We start from the raw sequence: 26,405 nt of genomic DNA on the forward strand, positions 1-26,405 counted from the left end.
CTCCTCCTCCTCCTCCTCCTCCTCCTCCTCCTCCTCCTCCTCCTCCTCCTCCTCCTCCTCCTCCTCCTCCTCCTCCTCCTCCTCCCCTCCTCGTTGTTTTGCTTTGGGTCTTTTGTTTTAGTTGGTGTTTATTTCCTTTTTTGAGAAAGTGTCTCCTATACCTCATGTGGTTGTCAGACTCACTTTACAGCTGCTGCTGGGGACGATCCTGACCTCCTGCCTCCCTACTCTCAAGAGTATGGGACACCAAGACCATCCTCTTCCAGCTCTTTAGTGGTAAGTTTTTAATTAACTGTACCTAGGAGTATTGTAGGAAATAAGGGTATAGTGCCATCTGGTGGAAATTTGACCTAGTTACAAACAAATAAGCTAGCCTAGCCCATTTTCTTCACTGGTGTGTGTGTGTGTGTGTGTGTGTGTGTGTGTGTGTGTGTGTGAGATCCACCTTTTTTATTTAATTGACACAGTGTATTTCACTGGCTTAGAGCCCTCCTTATGGGCTGGCTGACCACAGAGCCCAAGGAGCCTGTCCCCATCTACCCAGTGCTAGGATTACAAGCCCCCATGCCTGGCTCTTCTTAGGTAGGTTCCGAATGTCAAACTCAGATTCTCATGATTTCATGACAATCAGCTTATTCACTGAGCTCTTCCCAGACCCCAAATAAGCTACTCTAAAAGGAACTGTGAAAGCCAGATGTGGCAGCATGCACTTGGGAGGTGAGACCGGAGTATCATGAGTTCAAAGCCAGCCTGTGAAACATAGCAGAACAAAATGAGGCCCTGTCTTGCAAAGCCAAAAGCAATATGAAATCTTTAACAAATAAAATTATTTTACATTCTTTACTTTGTCCTGCTTTGGAAAGAATTACCAAGCTGTTGCTTTAGCGACTGATTTCCAGTGTGGAAATGTCAGGGTGGCGCCTGGGAGGCAGAGATACCTGCGTGCTGCCCTTCCCACAGGACAGGGTGGGTTCCAAGGCTGTTAGCTGTTCCTAAGATGAAGTTGTTGTCTCTCCCACAGGCACGGTCCTGAACTTAAGGTCTCTAAGTCACAACATCTGCACAGCTGTGCCTCTGCATGCCCACACTGTGCAGCCTGCATCTGACACCTTCACCTTAGTCAAGGTGTCCCACAGAAGTGACACTACAGAGAGCCAGGTGACAAGTCTGTAGTCACATAAAGTCCAAATGTCTGTATTATCTGATTCATAATTAAATGCTTATTTCTACATTTTAACCATGGTTTTCTGGCCCTCTGCGTTTCTGGATTGTTCATTGGCATCATTTAACACTGTGGCCGGGCCTCCTCGTGCTGAGTAAGGGGCTCTTCTCAACCTCGGCTACTCTGTGGTCTTGCAGAATAAAACCCACGCTGTATCCTCCGTTGCTGTCCTAAGCCTTGGTGTTTTCTACATTCACCATAATATTTTAGAAAAGTTCTTCAGTAGTTTGCAGCCATGCGTGTTGGCTGCATAATCAATTGCAGAAGCCTCACAGGAAGTGCTCTGTAGCGGGAAATTCCCACAAGTGGGAGGAGCTAAGGTAGGAGGAGCTAAGGTGGGAGGAGTAAGAAGAGGAAGAGGAGGAGCTAGGAGAGGGAGGGAGAGAGAGAGAGAGAGACAGAGAGAGAGAGAGAGAGACAGAGAGAGACAGAGAGAGACAGAGAGAGAGAGACAGAGAGAGAGAGACAGAGAGAGAGACAGAGAGAGAGAGAGACAGAGAGAGGGGAACATGGAGGCAGATGTGCACATGTCTCTAGCAGTCAAAGGTAGTTGCTATATCTAGGTTTGGTATTGGTATTGCCACACAACTTCTGATTGTGTGGGCATCTGTTTATTTATTGAGCATTACCAAACTTATAAAGCCTTTGATTAATCATTAAGCTTTAGAGTCTAATTCCTACTGGGTACCGCATGGATGGCGGGATGGTCTAGGCTCAGCCCAGCCTTGTGGAGACATCGTGAAGATTGGCAGAGCCATCTCCCACGCTGGTGTCTCATGGGTGGCAGGGCAGGTGTCGCAGGTCGCCTGAGCAGACAGCCTGAGCTGAGCAGTGCGCCACCTCTCGTGGCTGCAGGCCTAGGCTCATCGGGAACATGGCGGCTGATTAAGAACAAGCCAGATTGAATGCCGCCGTTTTAAAATATTACAACAGTGCTCTGCTTACCTTGGACTGTGGCCCTCTGATTCTACAACAACCACAAGCTCATCGCGTTCTTCTGAATAACTTAACTTTGTAGCTAAATACTAATTTAAAGGATTGTGTTTAGGAGCTACGCTCATAAGTAAGGCTGTAGGGTTTCTTTCTCTTTTCCATTCTAAGTTTAAAGCTGCCATTTTTTAACTCACTGGTATTAGCACGTGCTAAATGTTGATATATGTTACAGGATACATGTTGATAATTTAAACATTGCCCAAAGCAAGACGTGTCAGATGTGCATGTTGGAAGCAATCTAACAGTAAGAGCCTGCAGCTCAGTGATGTAGTACAAGGTTCCCACGGGGACCACAGGAACCCAAGGGGCAGCAGCCACACCTTAACATCTATGTCCCCAGCACCAAATCAGGACAGTGCTTCCACATAGTAGGCATTCAGTAAGAGACCTCGAAAGCTCAGATTGACGTAGATCAAAGCTTCTTGGCCTCCATGTTTTGTACTAGATGATTCTGTCAGGGAAGAGAAGGTAGCCCTCTGTGTTAGCCATGCTTGATGTCCAGTCCCTTTCCCAGCTGTGTCAATCAAATATCTCCAGATACTGTCAGAGTCTCTGACAGAATACATCAGTTCATCAGTTCAAGACCAGCCCTGATTGTTACATTTGGGTTTTGTTTAAGGGTTGTTGTTTTTAAACTTTAAGGAAAATACAACCTCTCTGATAGTAGATCCCTTTTTCTATGAACAGAAAATACTGTGTTTGCAGCTGCTGTACCTCCTGTCCATTCATCCACCTGTATCTCGTGAATGCAAATTCAGTGTGAGACACTATCCACCTTAGGAAGCTGGGTAGGGGCCTTCCCTCATGAATAACACGACAGTCACTGACAGACATACACACAATGCACAGACAGATGGACAAACACATAAACAGCTACACATTGTGATGACGCCAATAGCTGGCAAAGGCTGGCAGGCTAAGCAGATTTCTGAGGTACGGCCAGTTTCCCAGTTCCTCCTAGGCCTGGGCTCACCACACCTTACCCAGCTGGCTCAGGGTATTCCTCTCTACAGCAGTTGGCTCAAGCCACAGAGTGCTAGTCTGTGCGTCCATGTGACTGTGTACAGGGTCTGACTACATTTGGTGTCCCCTGGAGACGGCACTTCCTATGTCAGAGCCTTGCAGATTTTGCTTCCCAAACAGGCAGCAACCTGTGAGACTGAGACAGGATGGTCACGAATTCAAGCCTAGCCTGGGTTACCTAGTGAGTGAAAGCCAGCCTATCATTCATCAAAAACTAGACATGGAGACATAGCTCATTGGCAGAGTGCCTGCCTTGCACAGCCAGAACTCTGGCTTCAAGCCTCAATAACACACACATGCGCACACACACATACACACACACACACACACACAAAGTTACTTAACAAAGAAACACCAGTGTTGGGAGCCAACTTTTAGCAGAAAGTGGCTATCAGCTTTGCAGCCATCTTGAACCATATACCCTGACATGAGACTTGTTTTTCAACAGCCTACAACAGCTGAAGCACACTCTGATATTTCACATATTTTGTTTTGCTGTTTACTGCCCCCAGCTGCAAAGCATGCGGTTCACGTGCTATCCACGTGCTATCCACGCCATACATGCCTGTAAGGCGCACGTGGTAGCCACGCCTATAAGGCTTACATCATATCAACACCTGTAAGGCACGTGGCAAAAACATATAAATACCCGATTTCCCTTCAATAAACGAGACTTGAGACTTGACCAGAACCTCTGTCTTGTCTCCATTCTTTGTCTCTTCCCCTTTATCCCCACTCTCTCTCTCTCTAGACCCTGACCCACAGACTGGAGCAGCAGCTTGGGCCAGGAAACAGTGGCCACCAAGCGTGGAGTGGAGAGGGCCGCAACACACCAGATGTTGGTTACAGTGTGAGACATTCTCCCCACTGTGGAGAGTTAGGTAGAGTGTATTATGAAGAACAAGACAGTCACTTACAGACATATACAATGCACAGACAGATGGGCCAACACATAAACTGTGACAGAGACAACAGCTGGCTACAAGAGCCCTGACGCTGGTGGGGGCAGGGTGCTGTTCTCCACTCTCCCCTTCCTCTCTACAAGAGAGAAAACACGCTGTGTTTCCTAGATTCTTGTGCACTCTGTGCTGCACGCTCCTGTCTTCTTACTCCTAGCACAACCCCATATACATATATGATCTCCTTGATCACACACAAGGAAACTCAGGTCAAGAGAGAGGTTAAATGTCTGCATAACATCTGGTGGACAAGGGGCCATAGTCAAAGCAAAGAGGGCCATAGTCTTTTCTTTAAATGCAAATTCTACTCTATGGCATTCCTTAGCTTCAAAGATAATGCCCAACCCCTTCCAGTTCACAGACCAGCCCTGAACTACATGCATTTCTGGTCCTGCCAGCGCCCCTTCAATCTTCCAGAATAACCGTCCAAACTCAAACATATCCATGCTACAGATAGCCATAGGACCCCACACACTTCCTTGTTTGAAGGCAAGCTGAATTCACATGAGGAGGGGTCCCTTCCCTCTCTGTACTGTGAGCCATAAAAGCCAGATGCTGCTCATGATGGGATGGATAACGAATTTGAGCCCAACACCACCTGAGCTACACAACACCAGAAGGGAACAGCCATGCCTGTAACACACAGATGTGGGAAGAGTGATATCACACAGAACATTCCAAGCCAAGCCACATACATAAGTGAACCAGCTGCCCCATTCCGGTGGGTCTCCTTTGCTAGCTTGCTGCTGCCATGCTGGGGATGGAGCCAGGGCTCGTTGCACATGTTAATCAAATTCTCTGACACTGAGCTATAGTCCCAGCCCCTGTGGTGGTTTGGATTTTCAAGTCTTTGACTAATGTTTTCATCTTAAAAATATCTCCATGCCAGAACTGAAGAGAGAGCTCTAGCAATAAAGTTCTCCCCTTGCAAAGATAAAGGCCTGAGTCTGGTCCTCAGAATCCACATGGGGGGTGGAAGGTGGGAGGAGCTGGGAGGGTGTACATGTTTATAGCCCCAGGTCTAGAAAGGTAAAGACTTGGGTCCCTAGCCAACCAGCCTGGCCTCATCAGTTAGCACAGTAAAATGAGAGACTCTGTCTTAAAATCCAAGGTGGATGGACTCCATACACAAACACTCACAAGCATATCTATCCTACACACACACACACACACACACACACACACACACACACACACACACAAACACATTACAAACACACATTATGTATACAAACAAAAACATAGTAATTCGTGGTCCAGCTGTGGTGGTGACTTGCAGTAGACAACTTGGTGATCTCTAGCATCAGCTGAGAGAAGGGTCTCTGGGCACACAGGTAGGGGAATCAGCCTGAGAAGGCTGAGGTAGAAAGACTCAACCACTGTGGGCGTCACCATCCCCTCAGCTGGGACCTTGGGCTGCATATGAAGGAGAAAGCCATCAGAGTACCAGCATTTAAGTCTCTGCTTCCTACCATGGACTGGCTGCTTCAAGTTCCTGCAGCCCTGACTTCATCCTGATGGGCTGTATCTTTCAGTCATGAGCTGAAACAACTTCTTTCTCACCTATGATGCTTTTGTCTGCGTGTTTTATCAAAACAACAGGAAAAATAACAAAAACACCAGCCCAGAACATCATAGGCAAAAACTGAGTTATATAAACCGGCCTTGATGACAATATGAACTTTGTGGAAAGGGGTTTCCCTGTTCATTATTTGAGAGAGATGAGAGAGAAAGAGAGAGAGAGAGAGAGAGAGAGAGAGAGAGAGAGAGAGAGAGAGAGAAAGAGAGAAAGAGAGAAAGAGAGAAAGAGAGAAAGAGAGAGAGAAACAGCACAGTGCCCAGGCCTCACCTCTGCGGCTAAGTAGTTCCCAGTTGCAAGATGCTTAAACCTGAACAGGCTGTTCCACTGTCCTGCACCTCCACGGCATGGATCATGGTGAACCACCTAAACAGAAGGAGAGTCTCAATGACCAAATGGTATCTACATGCCAGTCAGCAGGAGTCAGCGGCCACAGAGTACCCTGCTGTGCGGCCCAAGCTATCATATATAAATAACAATGTGGAAGAAAAACAAAACTTTCCATCAGTGAGCAAGAAACACTGCCGGGCCTCACACCTGCAAAGGCTGTCTTAATACAAAGTTCCTGTCAGGGTGGCGGTTCCTGTCAGGGGTAGCAGTTCACAAGTGAAATCCCAGTGCTTGGGATGATGACAGAAGGACTGCCCAAACGTTCAGGGTCACTTTGTGCTACACAGGGATTCCCAGGCCAGCCTGGGCTACAAAATGAGACTCTGCCTAATGTGTATCATTACTAGCCTACAGAATTGAAAAAGTATGATCAGATCACCAGCATCAAAGCCAGGCACCCACAGGCTGCATGAAACCCTTTCCAGGAGTTGCATAACGACCTTATCTCTTTGTCTGACTTTCCTGTTACACTCTACTTTAGTTGCAGTTATTTTCTTGTATTTTTGTCAAGAGCAAATTAGCTAACTCTGTTACTGCCTCCCCTATTCCCTGCCGTGCAGGTCTCACAACTACCCTGGCACTCTCTTTTCCCTGTACCTGAGCAGCACACCCTCTGACCACCTTGTGCTATTCCTCTCTAAGACAGGGTGCAAATAAGTTTGCTAAAAATGCTTAAAACGGATGCTGTGCTACCTAGCTTTTAGTGTCAACTTGACACAACTTAGATTCACCTTGGAAGAGGATCCTCAGTTGAGGAATTGCCTCCATCAGATTGGCCCACAGGTACATCTGTGGGGATCTTCTGGATTGTTCACTGACATAGGAGGGCCCAGCCCACCGTGGGCAACACCATCCCCTCTGCAGGTACACTGAGCTTTATGTAAGAACAGGCTGAGCATAGGCCCCAGTGACTCAGCAAGCAGCAGGCCTCCATGGCTTCTGCTTTAAGTACCCATGAGAGTTCCTTCCCTGCCTTCCCTTGGGGATGGACAGTGACCTAGAAACTGTGAACCAAACCAACTCTCTTCTCCCTCCCAAGTTGCTTTTCATCCTGGTGTTTATCACAGCAACAGAAAGCAGAGTAGAACAGTTAGAAACATTAATCATTAAATGTGAAATGTGATGACATTTTTTTAGTTCTTCTGCTACAGTGTAAGTATTTCATTCTTTTTTTTTTTTTTTTAACCCCAAACCTGTCAATTTTATGTTAGGTTCCTATGGAAAGCATTGCAAAACATACACCTTCAATGCAAGGCATGAAAGCCAGCTGTGATTTATTTCTACATGAGGCTGAGGCTGGAGGATCACTCCAAGAGAAGGGATGATGGGGGGAGGGAGGGCGGAAGAAGGGGGTGGTATGTTTGAACTGTTACAGTTGCTGCTGTAGGCTACAGTGTCCATTAGTTCTTAGAACTGGCTTGTCCAGGGAAACTGTGTGCCTTATTTCCTCCACTGTTCAGAATAATTCCTTAAATAAAAAGCCACACTTTATACCATACTGCCATATGAAACATGAAACATAAAAAGCTTCCAGAAACATAAACATTCTCTTTCTCTGTCATTGAGTCTTGACATGCATCTCTGGCTAACCTGGAACTCTCTTTGGAGACCTGGCTGTCCTCTTGTCTCAGCCTGGTGAGTAACGTTCTTAACTATGAGTCTTTTGATTTCAATAGCATTCAAAGAAAAAAGTATGTGCTGTTCTGTGATGAGGTCTGCTTCAGCCATGGCTCAGGCTGTGCCACAGAGGCACACGGCTTCCAGTCTGACCAACAATGGTGAATTCACAGTGGAACTTTTTTCTCTTTTCAACCCCTTGATTTATTTATTCTGCTTTATAAAGGGTTCCATTGTGACATGTTCCTCTCAAGTTGGTCACAGCCATAAAGAGATAAATGTTAATTCACAAAAATCATTCCGTGTCATGGACACGCCATCAATGTTGCTCATGACAGCAAAACAAACAGTCTCGTGTATCTTTATCTTTTTATCTAAATATTTAGTAAAAGTGACCCCTGCCACCACCACCCCCAAAAGTACACACCTCTATTTCCCAGAGTGCTTTAGAACTGGTGGCCGAAGTTGCTGATTGACGCAAGGTCGTCCGAAGAAAAATGTGCTGTTTTTTCTCATAGTCGTCACAAGTCAGAAACTTCTCTTGTTCTGCATGAAACAGTCTCACAACGTCACCCTGGAGAGACAGGTGAAGAAACATTGTCCTTCCAACAGCCACAGAGACCAGCAGACAGGAGACCCAGTAGTCCCTTTCTGGCTCTGGTACTCTGGGCCAGCGACTTCCCTTGAATGACTGTGTGCACATTTCAGAGTACTAGGGGTTGGTGCTCAGGGAAATGCAAGGATGAAGATCTGTGTGGAGAGTGTACTTACCCCTTTTAATACATCCTCTCGATAGGAACTGAATTTCATGAATAAAGTGATTTTCCAGCTAGTGTTACAATTAACAGCATTCACCTATTAATGGGGAAAAAGTGTTAAAAGACATAAGACAGTAGACTCTATATTCTGTACCAGATCACCATTTCAATCAGGAAGAGAAGAAAAAAGAGCAATTGTAGACAATGAAGTGTCGGCTTCCATAAAAGCATCTTCAAAGGACCATTCAAATAACATCAAGTACCTACAGATGCCACAGGGATACTAACACCACTAAGATGGTACTTGAGAGAATCTAGAAATAGCATCATCTCCCTCCCTCCTTTTATCTCTCTCCCTCTTTCTCTTCTTCTATCCCCCTTCTGTGTATTCTTTTTTCTCTTCCTCTCCTTTCTGTCTTTCCCTTTTTCCCCCCTCTTCCTCCCTCCCTCCCTCTAGAAAAGATCGATAACCACCCCTCCCGCCTTTCCTCACTGGAGTCACCTCTTTGCAGCCCGGGTTGTCCAAGAGCTCCACGTTGCTGGCATGCAGAGGCTGCCCGGCATTCACAGGCATCAGAACGACTTTATCTCCTACGACGATCTAGGAATCAGAAACAAACTCTGATGCTCTGTGGGGCTAAGAACATCTAGCAAGCCTCACCGGCAGCCTGCCTCCTGGCCTGTCATCTTCTACAGCTTGACTCTTCTCCCTGAGAAGCACGTTCATATACATGCTCGTGCAATCACATCCTCTGGTGCCCTGCCAAAAACCCGTCCGTGAAGGTGGTCCAGTCCCATTCCTCATTGGTCTCCATGTCAGCCAGATTCCACGAAAGCCATAATTGGGTTATTTTCCTCCCACAAGACCTTGCAGCGGACATACTAAAGGTGGCTGCCAAGACACTCTTTATAATTTCAACAGGGCAGCAGAGAACAACACCATTCAGTGTTCCCTACCCACCAAAAGGCAAGTCTGGTTACCTGATCACCCCCTAATCTCAGAATTATAAAGCATCCTGTCATCTTCTAGATTCAGGAAATACAGAACAAGGCACAACTTTATAAAATATTTATGCTTTGCCTGGCCGGGAGCCTTTGGGTCTCTCTTATCTGAAATGTCTAAAACCAGAACTGTAAGAGCCTGTGCTTCTTTAAAAAAAAAAAAAAATTATTAGGGTTCCAGGGGAAAGCACTAAATATCAAAGTCTATGTTGATGATCGTCTGGGCACTAGTGACAATGTCTACTTACTTGCATCTAACTCAGTTTGAGGCAATTAAAATTCCCTTTTCTTGTTGTCAGTAATGGTGTGATGCAGTGACTAGAGAAAGATGTGTCCTGTTAAGTTTCTTTAGAAGATGGTTGTTATGACATCTCTGCTCCCACCTGTGGGGCTTTCCCACTCTGAAGCAAAATCAAAAACCTTTCCTTTGCATGTTTTATACCAGTTGCATATCAGAACAGTTATAGATTAGTTTGATCTGTAACTAATAGAGCCACTAGGACTCAGGACATCTCCATGTACCTTAAATCAAAACGCGGTCACACTTCCAGTGCCATATGACGCTAAGTAGATAATGTTGAGGATTGTATTGCCCCAAACTATGGAGATCTGAGTATGTCAAAGAAGCCTCAGGTTCACTAATCAAACACAGGAAGGCTGCCCTTGAGTTAGTGGGACAAGCACCTGCTACTTGTAGGACTGGTCTCTGGTCCTTGTCCAACCTTCCAAACATGAATCCAGGTGGACACTCGTGTACAGAAAATAAAGACAAGGGAATCTTTGTTTTAGAGAACAGTTAAGAGGGGCTAGGAAGAAGACAAATGTGTCTAAGAAATAACCCACAATCTCAGGGAATTCATATTACTAGGTATATTGAAATTATTCTCAGGGGACTGAGGCTTCAGGCCTGAAGTACTGATGGAGCTAGGTACTATCTAAGAAGCTGTCTATTTGTCACATAACTGGAGCATGAGGGCATTTTATTTTACATCTTACAATCAGCCCCTGGTTCTCTAGCATATTTTTTAAAACTATTTATTTATTATATGTAAGTACACTGTACACTGTCTTCAGACAACCCATAAGAGGGCATCAGATCTCATTACAGATGGTTGTGAGCCACCATGTGGTTGCTGGGATTTGAACTCATGACCTCTGGAAGAGCAGTCAGTGCTCTTAACCACTGAGCCATCTCACCAGCCCTCTCTAGCATATTTTAACAAAGAAACTGAAATCCCCCCCAAAGCATCTGTTGGGCCCACATAACAGCTATGCCACATTCAAGCTGCAGCTTCACTGCCGATGATGCCACCTGTAGCTGGCTGGCCCTGCTTTGAAGTGGTAGCTGGGACAATAAAAAGAACCTCACAATGGAAGTCAGAATGCCAGAACCCTAGTTCCACCTCTGCAAAAAATGTCACATGGCTTTGTAAAACAGCTAAGTCTGCTTGCTAGATAGAATCACTCCCCAAGTTCTAGGATTTTCTCCTGACTTAAAAAAGCAATTCCATCTCTTCATACCCTGCAAGTCACCATCAGCATAAAGGACCCCTGTCTACTTAGGTCAAGATTGAAAATGAAAAAGTAACTTCTCAAACATGAAGAAGATAAATGGAAATATTGATGTTTCCTCTCACGGGTTTCCTCAGGCTTCCTCTGGTGACTTAGCAGCAACCAAGGACTTTGTATATGGCTGAGTGTGAGGGAGTCTGTGACTGTTTTCCCCAATTCCTACGGAGCACAGCCTCGTGCACTTAGTGCAACCAACAGCCTGGACTCCGGCTGGTGTCTGCATCACCCTCCACTTGAGCTCAGAGGTCTGCTTGTTGAATGCGCATAACCAAATTCACTACTTCACTCATTGCTGAACAGCAAACTGCGATTTAAAAATCCCTCTAAACACAGAGGTTTCCTCTTCATTTAATATACTTCTGCAGAAACTCAGTCATGATTAAACCACACTCAAAGAGACAGTATTGCAGCTGCCTTCAACAAACTACAGTAGATCGATGTTTGAAAATGCAGCCTGTTCCTAGCAGAGAGAGCAAGAACTGTGATAGGAGTCGGTATGCAGCTGATAAAGGGCTGTGGGCATGCCAGCCTTCCTCCCAGGCTTCCTCAGCAACACACAAAGCTACACGGAGGTGAACAAACGCAGTGACTGTTTCAGCAAGCAGCAAGGTGGAAGACCTTCAACTGGGCTACGAGGGGAGTGAATTCAGATAAGAACAACTGAACGAATTGTGGGTGGCTTCAGTGAAAGGCTGTTTCTACTGAAACTAATTGTCTAAAGTAGTTGGTCACATTCAGCTCTGTACTGATACCATCAAGTGGCTTGCAAGCAAGGAGACAAAGAGAAAGGAGGCCGCATCTAAGCTAAAAGCCGAGAGGCTCATTCTAGTATGCCAACATAGTCTTTCCTGGTTTGAGCTTGGGAGTCCTTTGGTTTGCTCTTTAGTTTTTATGATGACCTATAGATGGTAATGTGGGGTTGCAGGGTTGGTACAGCATTAGAAGGAAAGGTATCCTAGAGGGCTGCAATTCACAAACTGCATTTTAGCCCTTGAGTAATTGAGAGTTGATTGTAATTAACTACACACTGAGAGTAAAGACACAGCATGCTCACTGCACAGATCAACTTCATGGGGGAGAGGAGCACTGACTCTCCACGGAAACCAACACATTCCTGCATGCCATGCAGAGCAAGCCTTACCTAAGGAAGACAGCACCAGAAAACTTAGTAACCCAATTAAATCACGGCGCTCATGTCCTGTGGAATTGAATTTACATTTTTAAATTCACTGGGAAGAGAGTCTCTAGAAACGGAAGACATTTCAAGCACACAAAATACCTCCACGCACACTAAAGATGTAACCAAAGCGTCCACTGTGAAAACTCTAACCGAGAATTTTACTTTCACTTCAGTCACTTTGACTTTCTCATGTGGCAAGCGTTGTCCATGTGGCATTTATAAACCAGCCTCTATTGGGCGTCTTCTAAGTGCTAAGGACTAACACAGAAATATCAAATGTTAGCCAGATGTGGTGGTACACACCTGTAATCCCAGCAGCCAATACTAGTACTGGGTACTTAGTACTTACTACTAGTACTGAGTGCTTAGTACTCAGTATTAGTACTAGGCTAGTACTGAGGTAGGAGGATCAATCCAAGTCAAACCTCAGCCTAAACCACATAACAAGTGCCAGGTCGGGCAGGGATATAGTGAGATCCATCTCAGTAAATAAGATGAAACTATTGTTCCTATGAAATTATTTCACTTCGCACCCCCCCCCATACAAAATAGCAGAAAAGACCTAAGCCCATGGTTCTCAACCTGTGGGTCATGACCCCTTTAGAACCACTGGAAAACACAGATGTTTGCACTACTAGTCACAAAGTCGCAAACTTACAGTGATGAAGTAATAACAAAAGTAACTTTATGGTTGGGGGTTACCACAGCCAGCATGAGGAAAGGGTAGCAAGGCTGAGACCCACTGATGTAAGCAGTCATGACATCATGACCCGCTGATGTAAGCAGTCATGACATCATAACCCGCTGATGTAAGCAGTCATGACATCATGACCCGCTGATGTAAGCAGTCATGACATCATGACCCGCTGATGTAAGCAGTCATGACATCATGACTCACTGATGTAAGCAGTCATGACTCACTGATGTAAGCAGTCATGACGTCATGACCTTTTGCACAACCAGCAGTCAACAACAATAAGAGCATGCCACAGCCCCTCCCCTCAGATGCTGCACACCCATGAAAACACTGTGAGGAGTCGGCTGTGAAGACACTGAACGGAGTTTTGTCATGACTCTTGGCATGCTCCCTGTTCATTCAAGAAGGCCAGGAGCCATACTGGTCCTCTTCCTTGCAAGCAACCCCAGTCCTGACTAAGCAAACCTGCCTCTTTGAAATAGTTTCACACACTCAGGCTGGAGATGACTCTAACTAGAGCTGACATCTGACCTGCGATTTCTGAGCATGGTGTAAACTGTAAACAAATGCATTTGGCCTCGTTCAATAAAATGCTAAAGCAAAATGTGTTAGAAAGTACAGTCATACCTGTGCAAAAAATGCTTTAAGGTAACCCATTACTTTATATGCTACCTTAAATCGTTAAGCATTAACTGGCTGAAGACTGCATTTCCCATCCCTGTATGCACTTCCCGAGTTCTCTAAGAACATGATGTTCATTTCTCTCTTGGCTTTGCATGCACATACATTGTCACCCTCGCTTCTCAGCTTCCAGAAGGGATGGATGTAGAACCAGGACCCTTCGTTCCCTGCAGCATCCAGCGACACACGCATGGCGTTCTTCTCCAGTAAAGCAGGCAACCTCTTGTTCACGGTCAGGTACTTGTTGCTTTTTATATGTAGTAGCTGCAGGGAGAGGACGTACATCAGTGCTCAGTGCTTGTATTCATGGTCTCCTCAGTAGTTACACTCACAAATCTACACATCCTGGCACTAAATGGGAAACCTATTCTAAGGCTCAACAAGCACCAACTTCCCGAGCTGCTCCTTGCCTCTGCCCTGAGTTCTGCTCCAAGGGTGATGCTGTCTGTGTGAGGAGGGCACACCAGGGGATGCTGAAGACATCTCCTACTGAAAAATAACAGACTAAAACCTGGCTTTCCAAAATGACCTGGCGGGTCCCCCAGATTCCACTTATTACCAACACTCATGCAACCACAAAAGCAGAATCCACTAAAAAACAAAACCTGGGAGAGTGTGCGTGCCGACTCCATGTGTCTAAGCACTTCTGCACACAGGCGGCACTAACTCCTGCTCTGTGGCACCAACAGAGTCAGCAGAGAGGCACTGACTCCCACTTCTCAGATGCAGCCCTCACCTCTCCCATCTCTATAGATGCTGCGGACAGAGTCTTCCCCAGATATAACCTTACTTAATAGAAACATGAAGATAAAGTAAACTTCCCACCTACTTTCAAAATCTTTCAGAAGACAGTGGTCATTTTAGTACCCACAAGATGAGGCTGAAGTAATTTCAGAGTAAAAGGCAAGTCTTTAATTGAAAAAAAAATTATCTTTTTGCAAAACTCAAGGCACTACCCTTGGTTCTTTTTGTACCAATAACGGCACAAAGACCCATGGGTCTGGGAGATAGCTCAACTGATCAAGTGCTGCCTTTACAAGCATGAGTTCCGTCCCCCAAGTTAAAAAGTCAAAATAGGAAGGAGGGTGAGGTGACACACACTTGTTATCGCAGCACAGGGACACAGGTCTCTGGGCTGCCTGGCAGCCAGCCTAGCTGAATCCCCAGTGCCAGGCCTGTGAGAGATCTCGTCCCCAAAACAAGGTGGGGCGGCTCCTAAGGAACAACTGAGACGAGGCTGACCCCAGGCTTACACACACAGACATTCATGCACACTCACACACATGCAAATCTCACACACTCATACTCACACACTCTTTCACATTCACAATTCATGCACACACACACACTCTCACACACATACACACACACACTCACACTCATGCACACACACACACATCCACAAACACATACTCACACTCATGCACACACATACACTCAGACTCATGCATATGTACACTCACATACCCAAACACACACTCATGCATACTCACACTCACACAAACACAACTCACATTCATGCATACTCACATGAGCATACACACTAAACATTCATGTGCATGTACTCACACACACAAGCACACAGTCACACTCACATACAATCATACTCATGCACACTCACACGCACACTTATACATGCACATCTCACACACTCATACTCACACACACTCACATTCACAGACTCATGCACACTCACACACACTCATGCACACATACACAAACATACACACTCATGCACACTCACATACACAAACACACACTCATGTACAACCACACTCATGCACACTCATACATTCACACATGCACACTCACACACAAACACAACTCACACACCCACTCATGCACACTTACATAGTCACACACACTCACATACCCATACACACTCACACACGCACACTCAAGCCTGAGTATGTACCTACATGGTCCATGTCAAGGGCTCAGCCCTTAGCTGAAAAGACAGACATCTGTACTTGAAGTATTTGAGAAGCTCAAGGGAGTCACCAGAACTCTGTGAAGAGACACTCTCTGAAAGACTACTTGGGGGTATCCAGCCCCACCAAGGTGAAAGCCACTCTCTCTATCACTAGATGAACTCTCACAGTCAAGAGTCTGAGGCCCATCCTGCCCTGTGGAAGAACAGCTTTGCCCTGCCCTCTGGCACATTGCCATTGGTCCAGGTCAAAATATCAGGAGACATTGTTCTTTAAAGCAGCCGTATAAAGTACCTCATTGTGGCGATTACTGTAAGGAACCTGTGAGGCCATTGTTTACCACTTTAAACAGCACTGCCTTTATGAGCACACAAGAGAAACACTCCTGGTCTCACTTCTGGGAATGGCTGTGTTTCTAGACTCCAAATGGGTGCTACGCTGCAGACCTCCCCTAGGGGGCAGTAACAGGGTCATTCCTGGTGGCCAGGCAGCAGCAGAAATGCTCTGGGCTGGGGGTTTACCAAACTTTCCAAACAGGTTTTCTAAACAAGCCTCACCCTTGACTTCACCTCATCCAGCTACCCAGGTGCCTCTTCAGTGACTGGGGCTTTATCTCCCAGTGTGCTGTGTTTCTTGGAAAAGGTCTCAAATTCTTTTTAGAACAAGGTGTGGCACGTACTAGCAAATTAAAAAAAAAAAAAAAAAAAAAGCCAAAAAGATCCAAATGAAGCAGGAGACAGGAACGCAGCAGAGATAAATCAGGGTTTGTGCACAAACTGACAGTGAAGGCTGAAAGCCAATCGAAGACTACCTGTTAAACGTACAACTTGAAAACTTTCCCGTCCACCCAGGGAGAGAGACATCACCAACATCAGGCAGCAGTCCAACCATCTAAAGAGCTGCTTCTCATGGACCTTAGAAATCCTTTTGCACAGTCTTGTCTTTGGTGTGGCACACACCCTGAGGTCACTGAACGGATCCCCCATGTTCTGGGCTTGGGGTTCTGGTGCAAGACACATTTAATACACATGGTACAATGGGTGTTTACTGAAACTGTTGTACTAATTACCCTCCCTACCAAAGAACAAGCATGGCAGCTCAGATATTGGCACACGGCCACGTGAGTGATTTGACAAGTCACCCTTAAAACACTTTCCTCTTTGATGACAAAATGGAGACTTACTTGTATAACGTTGCTGTATTTCACGATTTCTCCCAAAAGTTTCCTGTTCTCTGACTCATTCTGTTTTTGCTCCAGCTCTGCAGCGTGCTACAAGAGAGCAACCGAGTGTTTAGTGGGGAAACACAGCAAGCAGAAAGGATGGCTTACAGTGCATTCTCAGTAACAAGAATAATTCAGACTGGCTGCATCGCTGGAGAGTGGGATGGGGCAAGGGGCAAGACTTAAATCATTACAATATAATGTGGCAACTTTGCACATTTTAGGGGGAGAGGAGGGACCAAGACAGAGTTTCTTCATTAGCCCAGGCTGTCCTGGAACTTGCTCTGTAGACCAGGCTAATCTTGAACTCAGAGATCCACCTGCTTCTGCCTCCCAAGTGCTGGGATTAAAGACAGGCACCACCATGTCCAGCAAGGAAGTTTTCTGTTACTGAGAGCACCTAGATTCCAGGGCCCTGTGTACCACAACTTTGCAATCTATGCTGATTCAGCCAAACCTGTCTTGGGCCTTTTGTTTCTATACATCAAGTTTCAGTTAAGTAGAAGACTCTGTGGAACTAGGAATTTTTTTACTGTGTAAACGTGAAAGTATTAGGAAAGTGGGTTAATTAAAACCTCAAAAAAAAAAAACCTTTCAATTCTGAGAGTGGCTGACATTTAAGTGATAAAAGACAAATTCATATTCCATCAAACCAACCACCCCCCCCAAAAAAAATCCTTTATTTTCTCCATAGTCTATTAGGGAAAAAAACAAGTACTTGGTAGAATAAAATATATTTATATTTACTAGTCAGATATTTTTAATTCATTTTCAGTTTGGTGAGAAGCTTAGAATTAGTGTGGCACGCCTTTAAAAAATAACTGTGGGGATGTGCTGTCCACGTGCCAGGAAGTAAGCAGGCGAGGCCTGCAACTGAAAGGACCTGCCTATACACCACACCTTCGGTCTATCTGAAATTGCTGACACTGGCTGGCTCTCCTGCTCGTCTCAGGAGGAAGATGGCTGTGCTTACCTGGAGCTTCTTCAGCAAGGCGGCCTCAGTATGGTTTCCCTGCTTCGCCTGCTTGGCTTTCCAGTATTGCTTCTGGGCAGAGTATCGATTCATAGGGCACACCTTGAAAAGGCAGTCTGAGGAAACAACAGACAGAGTGATAATTAACGATGGCCCCGGCACTCTCTAGACCCTGTGTGAGGCTGGTTTGGAGTACTGGTATCTCAGCATCTGGGAGGCAGTGCAGAGGTCATGACAGTCATTCTCTGAGCAACTCTTAACTCCACACATCCTCTTCAAACACCTATTTATATTTCATTAAAATCGACCTTTCCTCATCATGGTTTTGTGGAACATTCTAGCTAGTATAATTCAAGAGGAAAGCAATACAGTTCTTAGTTGGGTTTGGACTTTTGAGACAGGGTCTCAGGTAGCCCAGGCTAAGCCTCCCTCTTACTATATAGATGAGGATGGCCTTGATTTTCTAATCCTCCTGCCTTTGCCTTTGTCAGTACTAGGATTGTGGGCACAGCCACCATGCCTCGCCAATGAAGTGTTTCTTAATTGTCAGGAGATGTTTGATCTTAGAATGTGAACAGTGAAGCCGAATTTGACGATCCTACACTCAGGAGGCCAAGGCAGCAGGATAGTGAGTTCAAGGCCAGACTGGACTACTCTGCCTCAAAACAAAAAAGCAAATGAAAACAATGCCTTATCTGTTCCTCTACTGTGAGTCTGTCTCCATGTTCACTATATTTGTTGCAAGAAATAGCAACTATACGATCATGACAGCCACCTAGTCGCCTCCAGGCTACAAAGACCTGGGCTGAACACAGGGTAGAAATTTGAAAGTCTGTATAATAGGAAGGAAAAACACCAAACAAAACAAAAGATGGTATTGTAGTCCTGATACCAAATACCTAAATACGAAGGCTGGAAATCAGAGCCACAGGGGAGTACAGTGGTGACCCTCAAAAGCAGAAGAGCACAGCGGTGTTTTCTCCAACAGGACGAGCCTGCTTAGCGGCTCCCCATCAGCTGCTGATGTCACGGGATTATGAGGTGACTTCAACATGAAATAAAGGCCAGCTCCCACGGCCTGCAGGACCCTAGGTGCCCTTCCTGCTGCAGTGGCAGAGCTCAGGCAGTCAGGGAGAAAACAGGGATGGCTGCTCAGTCCCTTCCTCCACTCACACAGTCCAGGATCCTAGCCGGGAAGGATGGCTTTCTAGCTAACCCTGACATCACAGATAAGAGAGCAGTAAGTGAAACCAGACCCAAACATTGTCTCCATTACACACACACACTCACACACACTCACACACACTCACACACACTCACACACATACACACACACTCACACACACACTCACACACACACTCACACACACTCACACATACACTCACACACACACTCACACATACACTCACACACACACTCACACACACACTCACACACATACTCACATATACACATATACTCTCTCAACACACATTCACTCTCACATATTTATTCACAAACACTCATACACTCTCACATATACACACACATACACACACTCACAAACACTCATACAATACATACACTCTCACACACTCACACACATACACACATACACTCTCACATTAAACACACACTCACATACACTGAATACTTTATAACATGGCTGGAGAAATGGCTCAGTGGTTTAGAGCACTTGCTCTTGCAGAGGACCCAGGTTCAATTCCATGCAGCTGCACGGTGGATAATGATCAACTGTAACCCCAACTTTGAGGATCCTGCACCCTCTTCTGACCTTCTTGGACACCAGGCATGCACATACAAATATGCAGTTCTCCACCATGAAGATCCTGGAATAAGCCTCTGAGACTAAGCCAGACTCAGTTAAAAGCTTTCTTTTATACGAATGTTGTGGCCACGCTGTCTCTTCACAGCAATGGAACACCGACAAAGGAATATGACTAAAAATTTTTAAAAATTAAAAAAAAAAAAAGAAAACCAGGAAATGTAATGATTTTAAAATATACACATAGAATCTATTTGTTTTATTTATTACTTATTTATTTGTGGGGATGCTGCGAAGGTCAGAGAACAACTTGTGGGGGTTGGTTCTCTTCTTCCACCTTGTAAGTTCCAAGAATCTAACTCACGTCATCCAGCCTCACAGAGAGACCCTTTACCACACAAATTCTATCCATTGCTCTATTTTCATATTACAGAGACTAACTCCTAATTCCTAACTTTAAAAATATTAATATGAAGCTAAAGATGTGGCTTGGTGGTTAAGAGCACCTCCTGCTCTTACAGAGGACCAGAATTTGGCTCTCAGCACCCACACTGGACTCAGGATTCACATCCAACTGTCTGTAACTCCAGTTCAGATGCCCCCTCCTGGCTTCCATAGGTACTGTTCACTTGCTTGCTCGCTCAGCATGTGAGCTCTCTGTCTCTCTGTCTCTCTCGCTCGCTTGTTCACTCACACGCAAGCACGCACGCATGCACGGGAGCACATCATATAAACACATACAGATAGAAATACTTTTTTAAAAAATACTAATACACCTTGACTTGCGTTGAGCTGGAACCTCTGGCTGCTGTGCTGAGGTTAGTGACAAGAAAGTCATCACAATATCCCTGGGCTGTGCTGATGGCAGTGAAGGCTAGAAGTAAAATCAGGAGACACCCAGAGACCTGCTGATAGCCATGCCACACATCTTGAGTAGGGAAAGATGCCCTCCGCCGCATTACAGACAGTCCTGTAGGCACACAGACCCCTGCCTGCCGCCACACAAAAGTAGCTCCACATCCAGGGAGCTGCAAGCCATGGGGTGCAGGCAGGGAGAGAGGCCCAGAGACCTGCCTGCCTCCACAGGATTCCCTGGGGGAGGGGAATATCTCCATAGACCCACCCACCGCCATGCATCATGGGCGGACCTAGAGGCCACACAACACAGAATAGGTCACCCAGTCTGCAGCGAGAGCCACTACAGTATGCAATCATGTAGTGGGCAGATAGGAGAGAGAAAAGCACAGCAGTTTCAGTGTTGTAGAAGGAGACAGAACTGGAGACACCAGGCAGGAGAGAAATAGCCTGTTGTGAGTAGACACGCCCACAATCCCACCGCCTGAGGCCCTGGTAAAGTCCTGACCTGTGCTGCTGCTCTGAGGGCTTTGTCTGGGTTAGTGGCTATGTGGCAGCAGGAGTTGGTGGCACATATTACCACTAGATAGAGACCATCAGAAAGTCTCTGGGTTGGGCAGCCACCTGGGACCACGTCTATGTGCAGAACTGGCCAGCCCCTCACAGGCTGCAGCACTTGGGAGGGTGGACCCCATGCCTTGACTGGGCTGCATAGAGAAGCTGACTCTGGAGGCGTGGGTACACGTGAGCTGGCCTTGAGGCCAGCAGGAAAGCTGACCCTGCCTCCTGGTGATGGTAGCACTGAGTGGCCTAGCTAGAGCAGTGCTGTTGAGCTCCCCCTGGTGGTGCGGATGAGGGAGAACCTGTGGGCTGATGAGCTCAGCTACCACCCAGGCCCAGATAGAGTCGGCCCACTGCAAAATCTGTATTATCTGTGAACTGATGGGGCTCGTGAAAGAGCCAGTCCTGCTGACCCAAAACTGAAGGATCTCCACAAGACTGGACAACAACAGGATAACCCAAAGGAGTCCCGGTGAGGATCTAATAATATCGATGGTGTCACAGAAGCCAGAGACCTTGAACCAGACCAATGACTCATTGCAATGAAAATTCACGATTGAAGATGTGTGGACAGAGGGACATATTGCTGGACACACTGTAACATACTACGGCTTCTACAATGAGATGTTTTCTATGCTCTGTTTTGTTTACTTTTATTATTGTGTGTGTGTTTTCTTTTGGAGGGAGGTTGCAAAGACAGAGGGCAGATACAAGGGGGTGGGGGGAGAGGAGATGAGTGGGTCTGGAGTGAATGATGTGAAACTCACAAAGAATCAATAATAAGGTTTTGTTTTGTAAATATACTAATACCGGGCTGGAGAGATGGCTCAGTGGTTAAGAGTGCTGGCTGCTCTTCCAGAGGTTCTGAGTTCAATTCCCAGCAACCACATGGTGGCTCACAACCATCTATAGGGAATCTGATGCCGTCTTCAGGCAGGTGGATGTATATGCAGCAGAGCACACATACATTGAGTAAATAAAATTTATATACATACATATATATACTAATATCAATAAATGTTTACTTGGTTTGGCAGTGCTAAGGATTGAACCTAGGGCCTTGAACTAAGGGCAAGCACTAAGCTATAGCTCCACTAAGATATAACCCCAGCCCCAAAATGATAGTTTATATGGAGCAGAAAATAGACACCTTCAGACTGCTAACCCAGGCTGGAAGACCATTGCAGCGTCAACGTGACTCAGAAGTACCTGGCATGCTGGTGAAGACCAAAGGCTACAGTTGAGACATGTTGTCCTTGGCAGTGTATCCCTACACAGCTCAGAAATTATTTCCTACGTGCTAGCGACTACAAAGAGAGTTATACAGAGTTATGAAGCACAACCCTGAAGGAAAGTCTGTGAGTTAATGCTGTAGACTCTTTCAACAAATCCGAGGCAGTGACCAAACTGCACCGTCTCAGTACAACAAAACCACAAGTCGCCGCTCCTCTCACAGAGTGAGCACCCATGATCCACGGCCCGCCCTCATCGACTCAGTCACTTTCAAAAGGAGGAGAAACAGGTCTCTCACTTGCTACAAATTTTTATCATAGTTCATCAGGAAGGGGACTTCTGACCCAGAAAATACTTTTTTTGTAAATACCAGAACACAAAAATGCCACTCCTTTGAAAATGGCATCTTTGGGAAGCCAGGAAAATGTCTGTGCAGACAGCATTGAGGCCTGAGTATGTGGCTGAAGTGATTAGGAAACACTAAACATCCAACCTTGTTTACTGTTAATTCTCCACAGGAGTCCAGCCTGAGCCCTACAACTCAGGTCTCACCCCTAGGAAGCCCTCTGTGAAGTTTTCCATGGTGGAGATGTTGACTAAAGATGCATGTGGCAGAGCCACATGGCAGACGCAGGCACACGTGGCAGACACAGACAGCAAGTGTCAGAAAAGGCTTCCCAAGGAGAAAACACAGAAAGGGGATGCAAGATCACTGCAGAAGAGTTAACAGCTGTGCAAGGCACTCCAGTGCAAGAAGCCCAGCACCTTGGCTGGGATGTGCAGACCAAGTGTGTGGCTGAGGTCCGGACCTGCAGGGAGAGGCCCGGGCTCAGGTGCACCAATACAGCCAGTGGAAAATGCTGAGTTCTCAATGAACTTCAAGTTTTGACAGCACTCAAAAGGTGACAGGAACAAGAGGCCAGAAGACGAGCACAAAGGCCTTGAATTACTACAGTGAGACTCGGTGAGGCTCTCCACTAGAATGGACAAGACCAATGCTTGTAGCCTTGTGGCTGTGGGGCTGCAGACAGGGGAAGGGAGGGGTGAAGTGGGCCAGATGAACAAGCTTCCACCCATCCTGCCTGACGGGCAAAGCCTCCTATTGCAAAATCCCTTTCACGGTAGGGCTTTAGTCAACTGCCTGTTGGGGATCTCCCACAGGTAGCGTTCCATCTTCTAAGTCAGTAAATAAGGCAGGAGATTTAGGATTCCAAGACAGTTTGGATGACAGACAAACAACTTCTGTGAAACAGTTGGTGGAGTGAAGCTTATGTGTGATTAGTTTTCCCACTCTGCCTCCTTTGGGGGATGTTAGAATATACGTACTAACCGTGGGCTGGTCAGATGTCCTGTCCAATTCTAAATTTACTGCCTAATGAAGTGTTAATAACTCCTGCCACACCTAATTCACAGGGCTGCTGAGACGGACAAGATGATAAACTGTGAAGTCTTTCTGTGAACTTGAAAGCCTGTCATAAATGTGAGGCAGTATGATTGACGTTGCCTCCTTCTCTCAGAGGTGACTAAGCCCTCAGCAAGCAGCAAAAAGCCATCTTAGGTTCAACCTGAACACACCCCAAGAGTGTGCAATGAACAACACATTCAACCTTTTGGTGGGAGATGGTCCAGTATGTTTTTGTATCAAATTCTTGAGGTCTCTGTAGCAGTACAGCACTGAACACAGGAGAGACTTTCCATTGTATTATGAGCACAATATGACTCAGGTTCAGTCACAGTGCCAGCATGAGTGGCACCTCAAACAGGCCCACTTTCCCCTGCTTACAGAATTCAGCTAGTTCAGACTCAACCAGACTTTTTCAACCCTGCTGTTACGGTTAGCTCTCTAAAAAGCTGGTGGTGACTCACACCTGTAATCCAAGTACTTGGAAGTCTGAGGCAGGATTGCCATGGCTTTGAGCTAGCTTAGGCTACAGTGTGAGACCCTGTCTCAAAACCCAAAATGAAACTGAAGTTATCTCTCTACATCTGTTCATTCTCTCAACTTGAAAGGGACTCTCCAGTCACAAACTCCCTCAGAGCTGCTTTGTAACTAGACAATGGCCTCTTCATCATCTTTAGCTCAACAACAACAAAAAAAGTTTTAAAACAAAGGAAAAGTTTGCTTCATAGGACAATCATGAGAAGCACAAATAAAAAGAAGTAATTTGAGTTTAATTATTTTACAAGTTTAACCTTCACCCAGAGGCCAACAATCTGCAGGAACACAGCATCTCTGGACAAGCGAGTCATCCAGCAAGACCCGAGGGGTTCACCACACAGTGTCAGAGGAAACTCAACATCAGGACCTCTTTTCTAATTACCTTGGAAGAAAATGAAGCCACCAGAGACACTCGCTTCAAACTCACTTTAAACACTTGTGGAGGGAAGACCCTCGAAACCTCTCAATGGTGTGTAGCAGAAACTCCACACTGGGTGATCCCCGGAACTAACCTCCCCACACCTAACTTGAAGCCCTGCAAACCTAACAGTACACTAACCCATACCTCCACTTCTGGTAGCCACCTATTCAAGTTTGAAGTGTTTTTCTTTGTACCCCTAAAATATTTGCCCCCGAGGCTGTTTCTGTCTCCCAGAAACCACCTTCAGCACTCTAGTCAAAGCCAGTGTGTAAATCTCACTATGTCTTGGCCAAGAGTAGAGAAGTCGTGTTTTCTCATGTCTCCTCCTTCTTAAAAATGTCTTAAGACATAAGTGAAGCAGAACATATTAAATCATCCGCGAGCTGCCGCTCAGCAAGTTGGACATCCGCCTAATGCTCTTCCATGCTGACTTGCAGAATGAGCGCGTGCTGACTAGAGAGTGTTGCTGCCAGAGACTTCATTCCCTGTGTGTGGACAGACTCAAGGGTGAAGCTCTGGGGAAGTTCTCATCTTTACAAGGGGATGCAGCAGAGTCCAGTGGTCTTTACCAGTGACAGACAAAGTTGTTAGAACATTCCTTTAGGTAGGAGACAAGAAAACAAGGGCCAGGACACAGCAGCAATTAATATGGATTAATTAATATTAATATGTAGGGAACTAATGCAATCGCTGTGTCTCTGCTTATATTTCAGTCTAAGAAACTCATCTGTCTATGTCAGACTCTTAATGTTGAGAAGTTGTCAGGGAGAGAGAGAGAGAGAGAGAGGGAGAGAGAGAGAGAGAGAGAGAGAGAGAGAGAGAGAGAGAGAGAGAATGTTCGAACATGGGAATGTCAAACCAAACTTCTACCTTGGCCTTGCCTAGAGAGGTTACAAAGGCCAGGAGAAATGTCTGGCCTACGTTAACAAAAGTTCATCATAGTACAGCATGGTTCAGCATCCATGAACACAGCAGTCTCTTCCCTCCAGACAGCCATCTACACATCACTGAAGGGAAGAGAACCTGTCTCTCACAGCTCTGGACTGTGTAACACTAAAGTGTTAAACCTCCAAGGAGACTCAGATAAGATTCAACCTTATGTTCTCTGAGATAAAAGAGCAAAAACTCAAGGGTGTGAGCTGTCAAGATCTTGGCTGATAAGACTCTAGATTAGAACACATGACACAGGCTCAACCACACACGGGAATTGTGAGTCCCCTGGCAAATGGCCGTGTATGCTAGGCGTCTTTCTGTCACTGTGACAAAATGCCTGAGGTAGTCAAGTTAATAGTAACTGCAAGTTCGGCTGCATTTGGATCTGTGATGCCTCAGTAAATCACAGTGGGACTGACTGTGTGAAGGAAGGAAGGAACCACGTACGTCATCATAGACAGCAAGCAAAGAGAAGGACAAGATGAGGCTGGAGCACCAACTGCCCCTCCACGGTAGACCAAGTACCTAACTTCCACTAGACCCCACTGTCGGCTTCTCTACTTCACAATAGATCATAGACTGGGGAGCAAGCCTTCCGCACACGGATCTTGGGGCCCATTTAAGATCCAAACTATAGCATTGACCTTGAGGATAAAGACATTACTGTCACGTTCCTTCCCTCAATTTGCTGTCTGTCAGCAAACACTGTGTAAACAGTGAAGAGTGTTACTGGCAACAAAAGTCATTTCCTCTTCACCCTCCACCCTTGAGAGTTAGTCAGGGTTACAGAAAACAGAGTTTTCTTATACCCACAAAGTGGCTAAGAAATCGGTCAGGAATTTGAACCAGGAGCCTCCAAACCCAATTTCATGGGCAGCTGATGGATCAAAGCAATCAG

At 45.9% G+C, this 26,405-nt stretch overlaps 1 protein-coding gene across 1 annotated transcript in view; it reads right to left on the bottom strand.

Moving 5' to 3' along the window:
* The window catches only part of Itpr2 (inositol 1,4,5-trisphosphate receptor type 2), a 381,718-nt gene that overhangs the window by 287,607 nt on the left and 67,706 nt on the right, over positions 1-26,405 (bottom strand). Inside the window, exons 3-9 of the mRNA XM_034511341.2 lie at positions 17,800-17,915; positions 16,788-16,874; positions 13,779-13,937; positions 9,044-9,142; positions 8,555-8,638; positions 8,211-8,357; positions 6,047-6,142 (exon numbers count right to left, since the gene is read on the bottom strand). Coding sequence (XP_034367232.1) covers positions 6,047-6,142; positions 8,211-8,357; positions 8,555-8,638; positions 9,044-9,142; positions 13,779-13,937; positions 16,788-16,874; positions 17,800-17,915 — 788 coding nt within the window. The remainder of the gene's footprint in view (positions 1-6,046; positions 6,143-8,210; positions 8,358-8,554; positions 8,639-9,043; positions 9,143-13,778; positions 13,938-16,787; positions 16,875-17,799; positions 17,916-26,405) is intronic.

Source organism: Arvicanthis niloticus, chromosome 9 (genome assembly GCF_011762505.2).
Source record: "Arvicanthis niloticus isolate mArvNil1 chromosome 9, mArvNil1.pat.X, whole genome shotgun sequence".
Lineage (NCBI taxonomy): Eukaryota > Metazoa > Chordata > Mammalia > Rodentia > Muridae > Arvicanthis > Arvicanthis niloticus.